Source organism: Antechinus flavipes, chromosome 1, assembly GCF_016432865.1.
Source record: "Antechinus flavipes isolate AdamAnt ecotype Samford, QLD, Australia chromosome 1, AdamAnt_v2, whole genome shotgun sequence".
Taxonomy (NCBI): Eukaryota; Metazoa; Chordata; class Mammalia; order Dasyuromorphia; family Dasyuridae; genus Antechinus; species Antechinus flavipes.
This window is the reverse complement of record NC_067398.1, coordinates 582,771,240-582,784,831: the sequence shown is the minus strand read 5'-3', so window position 1 is coordinate 582,784,831 and position 13,592 is coordinate 582,771,240. Positions and strand designations below refer to the sequence as shown.

Here is a 13,592-nt window from a genome sequence, read left to right as displayed (position 1 = left end):
AGGTCAGAGATAAAGGTAAGCAGGATAATCTCTGTCATGGAAGCCAAAGAATACTATTCAAAAGAAAGAGGTATGGTCTATAGTGTTAAATAGTATAAAGAGTCCAAGGAGAATGAGAATTGAGAAAAATGCTATTTAACTTTGCAACAAGGACACTGGTGGCTTTTTTGGAATAAATGTTAGTAGAATGGTGGAGACAGAAGTCAGATTAAAAGTGGCTGAGGAGTGAATGAATAGAAAAAGTGATTGAATCAGACAGAGAATAAGGAACCAATAAAGATGAAAAGACTTAAAATTTTATAGAGAAGGGGGATGATTAATGGAATAAATGCCAGAGAAAAATAGAAGAAAGACATCATTCCTGAATCCACATCTTTATCTGTTCTGTTTCTTTCTCCTGGAGTGCCTTTCCCCTTCTTATTTACCTATTCAGAAGCTACCCTCTCCTTCAAAGTCCAACTAGAGAGCCATGTCCAAAAATATTTTATACATGACTCTAAGATTGAAGCCTAATATTAAAAATTATTTCAAATCTATTTTCTTATTCAACCACTTATTTATCTTTTTTTCAATTGGCATCTCTTTGAACTAAGGTAGGTATCACTTTGTCCATTTTATGGACATGGTGCAGAAAAAGTAAACTTCCCAAGGTAATAAAGCTAGCTAGTGTCATGAGGAAACTACCTAGAACATGGGTCTCCTGAGTCTCAGAACTGCATGTTGCTGGCCTATCTTCTTTCCTCAGATTTCTTTCCCATAAAATCTTCCCTGATAGCCCTAACCAATGCTGATCTCCTTTCTCCCTAAAGTCCAATAGACCACAGTGCCATTAGTATTCTTTTTGACACTTGGTCATATGCAGCCTTGGAAAATTTATGGTTTCATGGATGTCTGTATCATCTCACCAATGGAATTATCAACTCTTGGAAGAGTTTATAAGACAGAGACTATATCTTACATTTATTTTATCTCCCTCTCTTACTTAGCAGAGTGCCACCAAATGAAAGAATTATTTCAAAATCATATGCTAAATTAATTCAGCACCTTTAGTTGTAGGATACTGAATCAATTAGTATGTATTTAGCTAGTTGTACATCATTTATCTATCTATGTCTATCTATGCTATTACCTCTCTTTCGCAGAATTACAGATAAAGGTGTTTGTATTGCAGTCAAATTCTTTCTTTTAGCCTATAATCCTACCATTTTATAGCAACTGGAGCTGCAGGGAAAATATTGGCAGGTGGAAGGAGCAAAAGAAGAAAATTGATGACCAAAATAGCTCATATCTAGTGTAACTATCCATCCAGCTGTGTCCTTCATTCTTATGTCATTCCTAATCCTGATGCCTGCTAGTATTAGATGTTAGGGGAATGGAAAAATATCAAGAAAGTTAAATATTGGAATTCTTTTTTTTTTGTTTGTTTTAGTCGCATGTGTGTTTCTAAGCACTGGATTCCTTGTTTATGTAATAAATGTTTATAAAAATTTTTGTAAAGTCATCTTTTAAAAAATAAATTGAATCCCATTTTCTCAATGATTTATGTTTCCAAGCCGCATGATTTTCAGCTAAAAATTAATCTTCAAATGATGTTGGGCCCTAATATGGGAGCTTTAAGCCTCTTGGTAAAGAAAGTAAACAAATACTTGTGTGCATTAAAAGAACTCTATATTTAAAACATGAAAAACAATTAAAAATTACTTTTGAAAAGTGGGTGTGATCATTTCTTAATTTAGATTTTTTAAAGGTTAAATTTTGATATATCAGATTTTCCTTTCCTTTTCCCTTCTTTCCTTCCTTTCTTCTTTGTCTCTCTCATTCTATCCTAACTTCCTTTCCTCTATTCCCTTCCTTCCTTCTCTCTCTCCTTTCTTTTTTTTTCCTTCCTATGTTCCTGCCTTCCTTCTTTCCTTTCTTCCTTCTTTCTTTCCTCTCTTCCTTCTTCTTTCCTTCTTCTTCTTCCTCCTTTTTGGTCTCTCTATCTTGCCCAAATTGTACTATTTAGTATTGTGGTATTTATATGAGCTGATCCTACTACTGATTTGTCCTGCTCTATTTGTGACCTAGGTTGTTTTGTCCCACTTTATATATACTTGATGTCTCCTGCAATAGTTCCCTTCCCAGGGATTAACTATATTGGTGCCAAATTTCATGTGGGTACTAACAACTGACATTAGCCCTACTGTTGCTTAGAACTCCTGAGTTCAATCAGTCTCAGATTCCCCAGCAGCAGGGATTACAGACATTCACCATCATGCCTGTCTTGTATAAGGCTTTCTTATGAAATTTTTGAAGATTTTTAAATGAAGATTTTTAAAAATCTTCCAATAAATGGTGAATATATATTTTTAAAGCACCAAATGACATTTCAGGATTTGTTTGGGAGAAAGGTAGGATCCTCCCCTCTAAATGTAGATCTTTTATGAAAAATGATCTATGTGATTCTACAAAACAAATCTTGGAAAAGATTTGGATAACTTGTCAAGAAGGTCAAGAAACAGTGATCACTAAGTTATAATAGAAGAGGAAAAGGTTAATAAAATTCTGCAGAATAAACAAAACTTAATTTGGCAATGAGAGACTTCAAAAACCCAAAGTCATGTAATGTCATCAGAATGCTACATTTTGTAACTTACTGTTGCATGTTTTTTTATCTGGGTTAAGAGCAAACCCTTTATGACATTTGCAGAAATAGGAATTATCAGCATTTACACACTCGTGTTCACAGCCATGGTTTTCTGAGGCACAATAATCCACAACTATAGAGAAAAAAAATTCAAAATTAAATTTAAAATGAAATAAAAGATAGCTAATACATATGCACCATCTATAACAACAAAACAATTTTAACATGTTCACATTGTGCACATAACTCATATTATGACTCACAATAAATCATGTTTATGTTATTTACAACTAACTCATTTTTACATTGTTTACATAGCAAACCACCTTCCCAGTCACCCTGTTTGGCAGATGTTGTAGATGTTATAACATCCATTTTACATATGAGAATGCTAAAGTTTAGAGAGCAAAAAGGGAAAAGAAAGGATCATTGTATTGCTAAGAAGACTTAAGTCTTAATTATTGCACAATATTGCTGATATGGTATGCAACATTCTTTTGGTTCTGCTCACTTTATTCTGCATCAGTTCATATGAGTCTTCCCAGGTTTTTCTGAAATCTGCCTGCTTGTCATTTCTTATAGCACAATAGCATTCCATTTCATTTATATACCACAACTTATTCAGCCATTGCCCAATTGATAAGTATTACCTCAATTTCCAATTCTTTGCCAACATAAAAAAGAGCTGCTATAAGTCTTTTCTGTACATGTGTACAGCCTTTTTAATGATCTCTCTGGGATACAGACCTAGTAGTAGTATTTCTGGATCTACAGGTATGCACAATTTGATTGTCCTTTGGGTGTAGTTCCAAATTGCTATCCATTTCACAATTCCATCAGTGTAACTGTTGGTTACATTTTCTCAATTTCCCCTCCAACATTTGTCATTTTCCTTTTCTGTCATTTTAGCCAATCTGATTGGTATGAGGTAGTACTTCAGAATTATTTTAATTTACATTTCTATAATCAATAGTGATTAAGAACATTTTTTATATGCCTATGGATAACTTTGATTTCTTCATCTGAAAACTGTCTTTTAAAGTCCTTTCACCATTTATTAACTGAGGAATGACTTGTAGTCTTATAAGTTTAACGTAGTTCTCTGTATTGAAAGGGAAAAGAAAGGAACAAGCATTTAGTAAGTACCAACTATGTACCAGGCATTATACTAAGCACTTTATAAATGTTATTTCATTTGATTCTCACAATTTTGGGAAGTAGCTACTATTATTATTATTTTATTATTATAGCTTTTTATTTACAAAACATATACATGGGTAATTTTTCAACATTGACCGTTGCAAAACCTTCTGTTCCAACTTTTCCCCTCCTTTCCCCCACTCCCTCCCCACTGCCACTAGATGGCAGGTAGTCCAATACATATTAAATATGTTAAAGTATATGTAAAATATAATATATGTATACATATTTATCTTAAGTAGATACTATTATTATTTCTCCTTTTACATTTCAGGAAATTGAGGTAAACAGAGGATAGTGGCTTGCCTAGGATCACCCAGATATTAAGTATCTGATCTGAACTTGGGTTTTCCTGGCTCTAGGTTCAGTCCTCTGGCTACTATGATAGCTAGCTGCTAAGAAAAGTGACTACATAGACATTGTCAGTGCTTGGATTCAAACTAAGATCTTAAGACATAGGATCCTTTTTTGAATATATCAAATTACCAAAGAAATAATACTGTATTTGATGTATTAATCAACTAGTTATATAAATACGGTGGTTAAACAATCAAAAGGGCAAATGTTTACTCTTCTGCTACCAGGCTAATTAATAGGTTTTAGAAGAACACAATCTTGATGTTCTAAGACTCATTACATATGAAAAATTATTAATATTCACTTGTTCAGTCAACAAACTATTAGACTGAGAACAGAACACCCACACTGCCTTAATCTCTGAATGTACTCCTCATCATGGGACATCAGCCAATTGCTAGAGTTTGGCCATAACAAAAACATGAAGATAGGAACCAAATCCTAACAAAAGTGAACTTTTCATCTTTCAAATGCCATTGAATTTTTAAAAAAAATTTGGGTATAATCAGTAATGAGAATACCAAGTAACATCTTGATCTGGAGTTGCCAATCTATGATACATATACTGAAGTTTATATGAAGGCTTGTATTCATTGGTATACAGGGCAGTTTGCACAGGCAGGATGATGCAGGAGCAAGCAAATAATAAACACTTCCCAATGCTATGTCCCTGAATTCTCTTAGACCATAGAATCGTGAGATAGAAAGACCTTTAAACAATCCTCCAATTTAACTGCCCCCTTTTATAGGTGAGAGAACTGAGAGAATGACCTATCCAAGATTCCATAGGTGGTAAGTGTTAAGAGACAGGACTTGAATGCAGGTTTTTTTTTGAAGATCTTTAAAAAGATAGAAGCAAAAGGGGTTAGAGTCTTGGTATTTATTAGATCCATGATCATGTTGGGAGTACTTGCCCTGTGTGAGTTTTTTATAAAATAATTTTTTTGGCAAGCTTATATTTGGTATTCGAACAATGTTGCCAGCCCAATGGAGTTGTATTCTCTACAGTAGAGTTGGAATGCTTGGCAGTTTAGTTTGAGAAAGGACCTCAATGTCTGAATTCTTATTCAGAATCTTCCTAAGATAAATCAAATGGAAGCAATTCAGTTTCCTGGCATGGTACTAGTATACTGCCCAGGTTTCACAGGCATATAACAATGAGGTCAGCACAATGGCTCTGTAGAAATTCAGTTTGATAGTCTAATACCTCTCCTGTCCCACTTTCCTTTGGATCCTCCAAAACAATGATCTAGCTCTGGAAATACCTATGTCAATCTCATAATCAATGTGGACATCCTTGGAAAGTATACTGCCAAGGTAAGAAAATTTATTCACAGAATTCAAAATTTCACTATTTACAGTTATGGATGATGTGAATATGAATATGAATAATGTGGTGAATGGCTGATGGAGAACCTGTGCTTTCTTGTTGTAAGGCCAAAATTAGCACAAGCAACAGAGAGTTGATCCATACTCTATTGCATCTCAACTTTGGAGGCTGCATTGATTGCATAATTAAAAAGGACACTCTCAAGATATTTTTTAAGAACTTTAGAATTGATTATATTACATGGGAGACACTGACACAGGATCCCTTAGCATGCCCTTATCAGAGAAGAATTGAATTAGCCCAAAAGAAGCATGAGATGTGTAAAACTCAAGAAGCCAACCCAAATGTTCATATGGACTATTTATGTTCAACCTATGGCAGAGCACTCCAAGTTCATATTGGTCTGATCAGTCACAGTCACATATACTAACTCAACTCTTAATATAGTGATGTCTTTTTTGGTCATCTTCAAGAATGAAGGACAGTAACCACCGCCACTAGATCTATATTCCAAAGAGAACAAAGGAAAAGGAAAAGGACAAATATATGCAGAAAATATTCATAGAAGATTTTTTTTATGGGGATAAAGAATTGGTAACTAAGGAGGGGAGTCCATCAGTGGGGGGACAACTTAACAAATTATTTTATATGTGTGTGTGTGTGTGTGTGTGTGTGTGTGTACACACTCTAAGCAACACAGTTGAAACCAACCATAGTGCTGAGAAATTATAATGAAATGTGTAATTCAATTATAGAAAGAGAGCATGGACTGAGAGAAAATTGAAGCTTATTTGGGGTGGGAGGAGAAGGAAATATGGCTAATTTATGATTTTTTTAAAATTGACTATCTACATTATTCTTGCTTTCTTAATGGAGAGGGAAGGAAATGAGAAAGAATTTGGACCAGAAAAAATTTAAAAAATGAATTAAAAACCTTGCTTTTGTTTGAAAAGTTACAGGATTTTGAGTTATATCTTTCATCCATATTTGAAAGTACTTACTTTTGTTAATTCTCTCAGTATTAGAATTCTAAGATATGTAGCAGACCTAGACTATACCATCATAGGAAAAATAAGAGCTTTTGAAATCCAGTAGACCAATAATACATAAAGCCCAAACATAATTTTTTGTGGGAGAGATTATTTTGAGTATCTTATACAACTTCATCTGGTTGAAGAAATTATACTCTTAAAAACAGAGGTGTACAAAGGTAGAATAGAACAGTAGTAGGTAGAGAGTCAGGAAGAAATACATTCAAATACCATCCTTGACATATACTAGGAAATGCTAAATAAACCTCTCCTTTTTTTGTCTCCCCAAGCAATTCTCTAAGACTATAACTTACAGAGAAGTTACCAATTTGAATTGGAAAAGGGAGTTTCTTCATTAAAATTGTCTAAAATAATAAATTCTCTGGTATTCTGAAAAAATAAAAACAAAAATAGAGAAGTAACTAAGGCCTGGTTGGGGAAAAGAGGGTCAGGGAGGAGGGAAGTGCACAGTAATCTTCACCTAGAATTCAGCAATGACTATATTTTCCCAAGTCTCATTCTAGTTCCAAAAAAATCAGTTCTTACATAATGTTCTCTTGAAGTTTATAGTGTTTCCCACAGGACCAGGAGTCTAATTTCTCAGTTATTATATTCCAGCTCTTCTGACTAGAGTCATAAGCCCACAGAGACTGGAACCCTACTTGCTATTTTTGGTCTCTGACTGACTTGAAAGAAATAATTTCTCAAATAGCCAGTAGCTGTCTGTAAAGATAAAGAGTATTTAAGTGCTATATAATGAAAAGTAGAGATTTATAGCTCTTGATTTAAAATCTGGCTATACTCCAAGGGTTTTCCACAATGGAATAGTCTGAAATGTGGATAATATTGAGCAGTAACAGGTTATTTTTAGGAAGAAGACACATATTCTTAACATCTGACAATATCCAGAGATCAAAAGCCAAATCTGCTATTGAGAAAAATTAGATAAAATGACTTCCTATGCAAACATACACATTCACACAGATATATAAAAACACCCATGTACATCTGTACATGTTTTCCCTACCTCCCCCCAAATCTCTAAATTGCTATATTCAGAAATGGCAAATTTAGTAAAAAGGTTTCATGTTGATGCTGGTTATATTATTCCAGGAATTTTTAATCTTTTCTTAAAGTCATGGATCCCAGTTGAAGATCTGATGAAATCTAAGATAATGGTTTTAAATGCATAAAATAAAAAAAAACATAAAATATCAAAGGTTAATGGGGGAGAAGGGGAAAGATGTAGTTTTCCCATCCAATTTCACATACATCCCTAGAAATCTATCTATAGAAAATAATATTAATATTAAAATAATATAAAAATAATAAATAATATTTTAAAAGAAGCTAGGCTATTTCCTATTTGAGTTGTTTGTGTTTACATAGCAATATTATAATGATAGCCTAAAAGTGTATATGGTATTGAATTGGCTGATCCTATCTCACATGGTTTTGTGAGCCTCAAATGAGACATTATATGTGTAAAACACCTTGTAAACTATGAAGCATACAAATGTTATCTAGTACTACAAATGCATCTATTTTATAAAGTATGTTGTTTATCTTGAAATATATGTGTATAGCGCATAGTATATAGAACATATATAAACATATAGCTACATAGATACATATATATATATGATAGAAAGACTATAGATACTCTAGTAGGAGTAGAAAAGAATTACAAAAAAAAAATTAACACACAATTACTACCCTAAAAAAGCATTCTAATTGGGAAGTTAAAACAAAGATAAAAGAGAATATAAACTATAAATTCCTTGAAGACAGGGACTGTTTTTTTGTTTGTTTGTTTGTTTTTGTCTTTTATATTTTGAGCTATAGCATGGTGAATGTTTGGCAAATTTGATTGAATGACCATAAATTTCCTTGTTTTGTTATTCAACCTTTTATTTAATCTGACAAACATTTAATAACTTCCCACTCTATCCAAGATACTGTACTAGGGTCGAAATTACAAAATTATTCAAGAATCTTATATTTTACTATGGGGACATAACAACTACATAGATAGCTATAACATAATTTGTAACTATTGTGTCCACTTGTATTTAAGAGCAAAAGAGACCATTTCTAACAACTAAGAGATTAGGGAAGGTCTCATGAAGAAAGTGGCTCCTAAGAAGAGACTCAAAGGAAGACAAGAATTCTGAGAAGTAGAGATGAGGAGGTAGTACATTTTAGGATTCAAGAATGGCCTATAAAATGCATGAAGGCAGGAGCTAATCTAATGTTTACTTTTGGTGACTTTATGTGAAATATTTTGAGTTGAAGGTAAGTAATGTAAAATAAATATGGGAAAGTATGGGGAGTTAGATTGTGGTAAATGTCTGCCAGTGCAGCTTATAATTTATCCTAGAAGCTAGAGAGCTGTTGAGCAAAACAGTTAAATCGTCAGTCTTGTACTTCTGAAATAATATTTTGGCTTCTATGGGAGAGATGGCTTGGAGAGGGAAGGAACCAAAGGCAGGGAGATAAACTCGAAGGTTATAAAAAAGGGAAAAATGAAATTAGCTACTCCCTTTAATGAGCTTACATTGTACTGGAGGTAGTATAGATGCAGATGAGTTAAATATAAATGCAGGGTAGGGGGGAAGGGATTAAGCAAAATGCTCTAGGAGGATTTGGGAAGTAAAAGACCACATTAGGAATGATTAAATAATCTGTGCAAAATGAATGAAAGGAATTATTTTTGTGCTGTAAAAATGAATGAGTCTGGAGAATTCAGAGAAATCTTGGAAGATTGGTATGAACTGATTCAGAGGGAAATTAATAGAATCAAATTATTTGCACAAGACCACAGTACTATAGAGGAAAAAAGTATTTTACTAATAGACTTCAACTATGACTTCAGAGTACTAATAATGAAACATGTCACCTTCCTTCAAAGTACTAATAATGAAATCTGTCACCTTCCTCTTGGCAGAGAGGAGATGTCCTGGAAATGTAGAGTGGCATATGCAATACATTAATTTGTTTTCTTTTACTATATTCACTTTTTAGGGAGGGCTTCTATAGGAGGGGTAAGTTGGTGGGTGGCAATAGAGGCACCAAAAGAAGGAAAGAAGGAAGGTAGGAAGGAAGGCAAGAAGGAAGAAAGGCAAGAAGGAAAGAAGGAAGGAAGGAAGGAAGGAAGGAAGAAGGAAGGAAGGAAGGAAGGAAGAAGGAAGGAAGGAAGGAAGGAAGGAAGGAAGGAGGAAGGAAGGAAGGAAGGAAGGAAGGAAGGAAGGAAGGAAGGAAAGAAAGAGGGAGGGAGGAAGATCAATAAAATATACACCAAAGAGAATAGAAAGAAAATAAGATTACACAAATAGAGCAATTTTGTAACAATAACCTGGGTTTCAAGATGAGAGAGACAAAACACAGAGAGACAAATAGATATTCAGAGATAGAGATAGAGAGGCAGACATCCACATACATACAGAGAGACAAAAAACCCAGAAAAACAGAGAGAGGGAGGAAAGGAAGGAGAGAAGGGGATAGAGAGAGAGAGAGAGAGAGAGAGAGAGAGAGAGAGAGAGAGAAAGAGAAACAGAGAGAGAGAGAGAGAGAGAGAGAGAGAGAACTCTACATTCTCAAACTAGAAGATAATCTGGAACTATGTATGTGTCTGTCTCTCTAAACCAAAATGAAAACTGTTTCCTCTCCAAACTCTTATAATCTCTCTCTCACACAGGCACACAGTCTCTAAATATCATTCTTCCCATCAATCAGGAGAATCTTATACAAAATGCTCCAGGCTTGAAACCTGGCTTACATGATTATCTTGTTAAATTTAATATTCACTTTAAAAAACAAGTTTCATGGTTTTGTAAGCAATCCCCTTTTTTGTTCTTTGAGAAGATTTGAGTTAATGTTTCTTAAATTCCTAATAGGAAATGTGTGTGTGTGTGTGTGCGTGTGTGTAATGTATATAAACACTTATGTATATATATGTTTTTATATCTATTTTTTGAGGAAAGAACTGATACAGTGAAACAGTAGGTGATACAGTGGAGGCCGCTAAGTGACATAATGAACATAATGCTAGATGTGAAAGCCTTGAATTCAAACCCCACCTCAGACACTTGTTTGGTTGTGTGGTCATGGGGAGGTCACTTAAACTCTCTCATCCTCAGTTCACCTGTAAAAGCAGGATAATAATTACACTTACCTCACATGATCATTGTAAAGATCAAATGAGATAATATATGTAAAGTGCTTTGCAAATTTTATAGTACTATATAAAAGCTAGTTTTTTTTATAATTAATAATAACAATAATACAAAGCTTAATGGAACTAAAAAGGCAGAAATTAAGGGAGAGTTCATTGCATACATGAAAGTTAGTTTCCATGAGGTCAAGGTGGTGAGAGATGGCATGTTAAATTGAGGGAATGATTTAGTGTGATTTGGCTACAATGTCGAAGCAGCTATGTATCCTAGAACCAAAAAGGAATCACTGGTGTGTTTTGAGCAGGGGAGCTGTGTCCATGAGACAAGTCCATTAAGACATTATTGTATTGTAGCTGTGATAGGTTTCAACATATAACCAATAAGGAATGCCGAAAAAGAACGAGAATAAATGATATCATTAGAAGTGAATAATAGAAAGAGGTATGGATATGTTATGATTTATATAGAGGGGACTTTCTCAAAGTAAATAGACCATTAACCCATTAGAAAAATATGTCTATAGCAATAAAGTGAAGAGGACCTGAAGAAAATGGAGTGAGTGGAAAGAAGAGAATAGATTTGAGAGATGCTATCAAGGCAGAACCAACAACTCTTTGCAACTGCTTGGATATGGGCAAGTGAGGGAAGGGAAAGGTCAAAGATGACTTTGACAATATTATTATATGGATTACTAGGAAAGTAAAGGTGTCCTCCTCAGAAATAGGAAACTTTGAAGGAGAAGTTGATTTAGGGAAGAAGATGATCAGTTCAATTTTAAATATTCCAAACTCAAAATTGAACTGATCATCTTCTTCCCTAAATGATCAGTTCAATTTTAAATATTCCGAACTCAAAGGTTAACTATGCTGATTAAGCCTCACAATTTACTGAATTAGGAGGAGAGCATTTTGTAAATTTTAAGAGTCTGATATCAGTGTAACTGACTCATCATGATCTACTCTCATGGCTTTAATAATCACCTTGAAAAGAATAGCTTCCAAAGTCATGATTGCTCTCCTGACCTTTGATTCTGCTTCTCCACATATCTTTTGGGCAGCTCTATTTGCTGATGTCCTGCTATTATCCTGAATTCTAATTGTCTAAAACTGAATTCAATGTTTTTCTCTACAAAGCAGCATATATAAATGCTATTAGTGTTCTTTTAACTTTAAGCCAATGAACTTGATTTTGATTCCTGGCAAAATTCTTGAATAAATTATTAAAATAATACTTTTTAAGTGCTTAGGAAAGTGGCAGTCCCCAAGAGCTAGCCCTCATTTATCAAGAACAAGTCATGCCAGACTGAATTTGTAGTCTCTTTTGGCAGGATCTTGGTATATTAACTAATCAATATAACCAGAATATGTTTACATTTCACTCTGTCTTGGTATCCATGGAGACTTGATGATAGTACAGTGTAAGTGTATTTGGATCAGTATGATTGAGCTTGAAAAATATTGATTATTGAACAAGGTTGACACGAAAGGAGGTTTTTAAGTGTCATTGGCCCCATTCCATTCAACAAAATTGTTCAGGACTCAAATGAAAGCACAGGTGACATGCTTGTAAAAAATTGTAGATAACCCAAACCTGTAAGAAAATAACTCGGTATAAGTAGTGATAATATAGAAAAAGATCTTGGCAGGCTGAGATGGACCCAATTTAATAATATTTGATAGGGATAAGTAGACAGTTCTACACTTGAATTAAAAGGAAATTAACTTTAGAAGTACTAATTGAGAAAGGCAGACCTTCACAGAAATTCTAATGAAAAAAACCTGGCAGTTTTAGTGGACTACAAGCTCAGCAAGAGCTAGCAGGGTGATGCAACCAAAAATGCTAATGCAAACCTTTCCATAATCAGTTGTGTTATTCCAACTTATTATGCTTTTATCAGACTTCAATTCAGCTCCAGTGAGCCCCTTCTCTCAATGGCAAATTTTTTTTTGAAAGAATTCTTCCCTCTTTGGGAAAGAGCATAGAGCAACTATTCTTGATTCTCTGGATACAGTCACTATATTCCTTCATGAGCATCTCCTTCTTCCTACTCCCAATTGTCTAACTCCTCTTTTATTTATTGTCTTTTCCATTAAAATATAAGCTCCATGAGGTCAGATACTATCTTGTTTTTACTAGCATTCATCCAACTTACTACAGAACTGGTACATAGGAAACACTTAATAAATGCTTGTTCACTTGCTGATTCCTATAGAAAGGTCTTTCATAATCTGAAGAGTGTTCAGAGTAAGAGAGTGATCAAGCTAAAAAACTATGAATCCACAGTTTGATCCATCAACAACTTTAGTAGGTCTGTATCCCAAAGAAATCATAAAAAAGGGAAAAGGATCTTGACAAAAAGATTTATAGTAGCACTTTTTTTTGTAAATACAAAAAACTGGAAATCGAGGGGATGCCCATCAATTGGGGAATGGCTGAACAAGTTGTGGTATATGAATATAATGGAATACTATTGTGCTATAAGAAATGACAAGCAGTCTGATTTTATTTTTTTATTTTTTTCCAATCTTTTTTTAAAATTTTATTTAATAATAACTTTATATTGACAGAATCCATGCCAGGGTAATTTTTTTTTACAACATTATCTCTTGCACTTGTTTCTGTTCCGATTTTTCCCCTCCTTTCCTCCACCCCCTCCCCTAGATGGCAAGCAGTCCTATATATGTTAGATATGTTTCAGTATATCCTAGATACAATATATGTTTGCAGAACCGAACAGTTCTCTTGTTGCACAGGAAGAATTGGATTCAGAAGGTAAAAATAACCCGGGAAGAAAAACAAAGATGCAGATAGTTCACATTCGTTTCCCAGTGTTTTTTCTTTGGGTGTAGCTGCTTCTGTCCATCATTTATCAA

At 34.0% G+C, this 13,592-nt stretch overlaps 1 protein-coding gene across 1 annotated transcript in view; it reads right to left on the bottom strand.

Annotated features, from left to right (window-relative positions):
* Nucleotides 1–13,592, bottom strand: part of MATN2 (matrilin 2) — a 217,176-nt gene that overhangs the window by 56,745 nt on the left and 146,839 nt on the right. Inside the window, exon 7 of the mRNA XM_051974444.1 lies at nucleotides 2,637–2,759. Within this exon, the coding sequence (XP_051830404.1) occupies nucleotides 2,637–2,759 (123 nt within the window). The remainder of the gene's footprint in view (nucleotides 1–2,636; nucleotides 2,760–13,592) is intronic.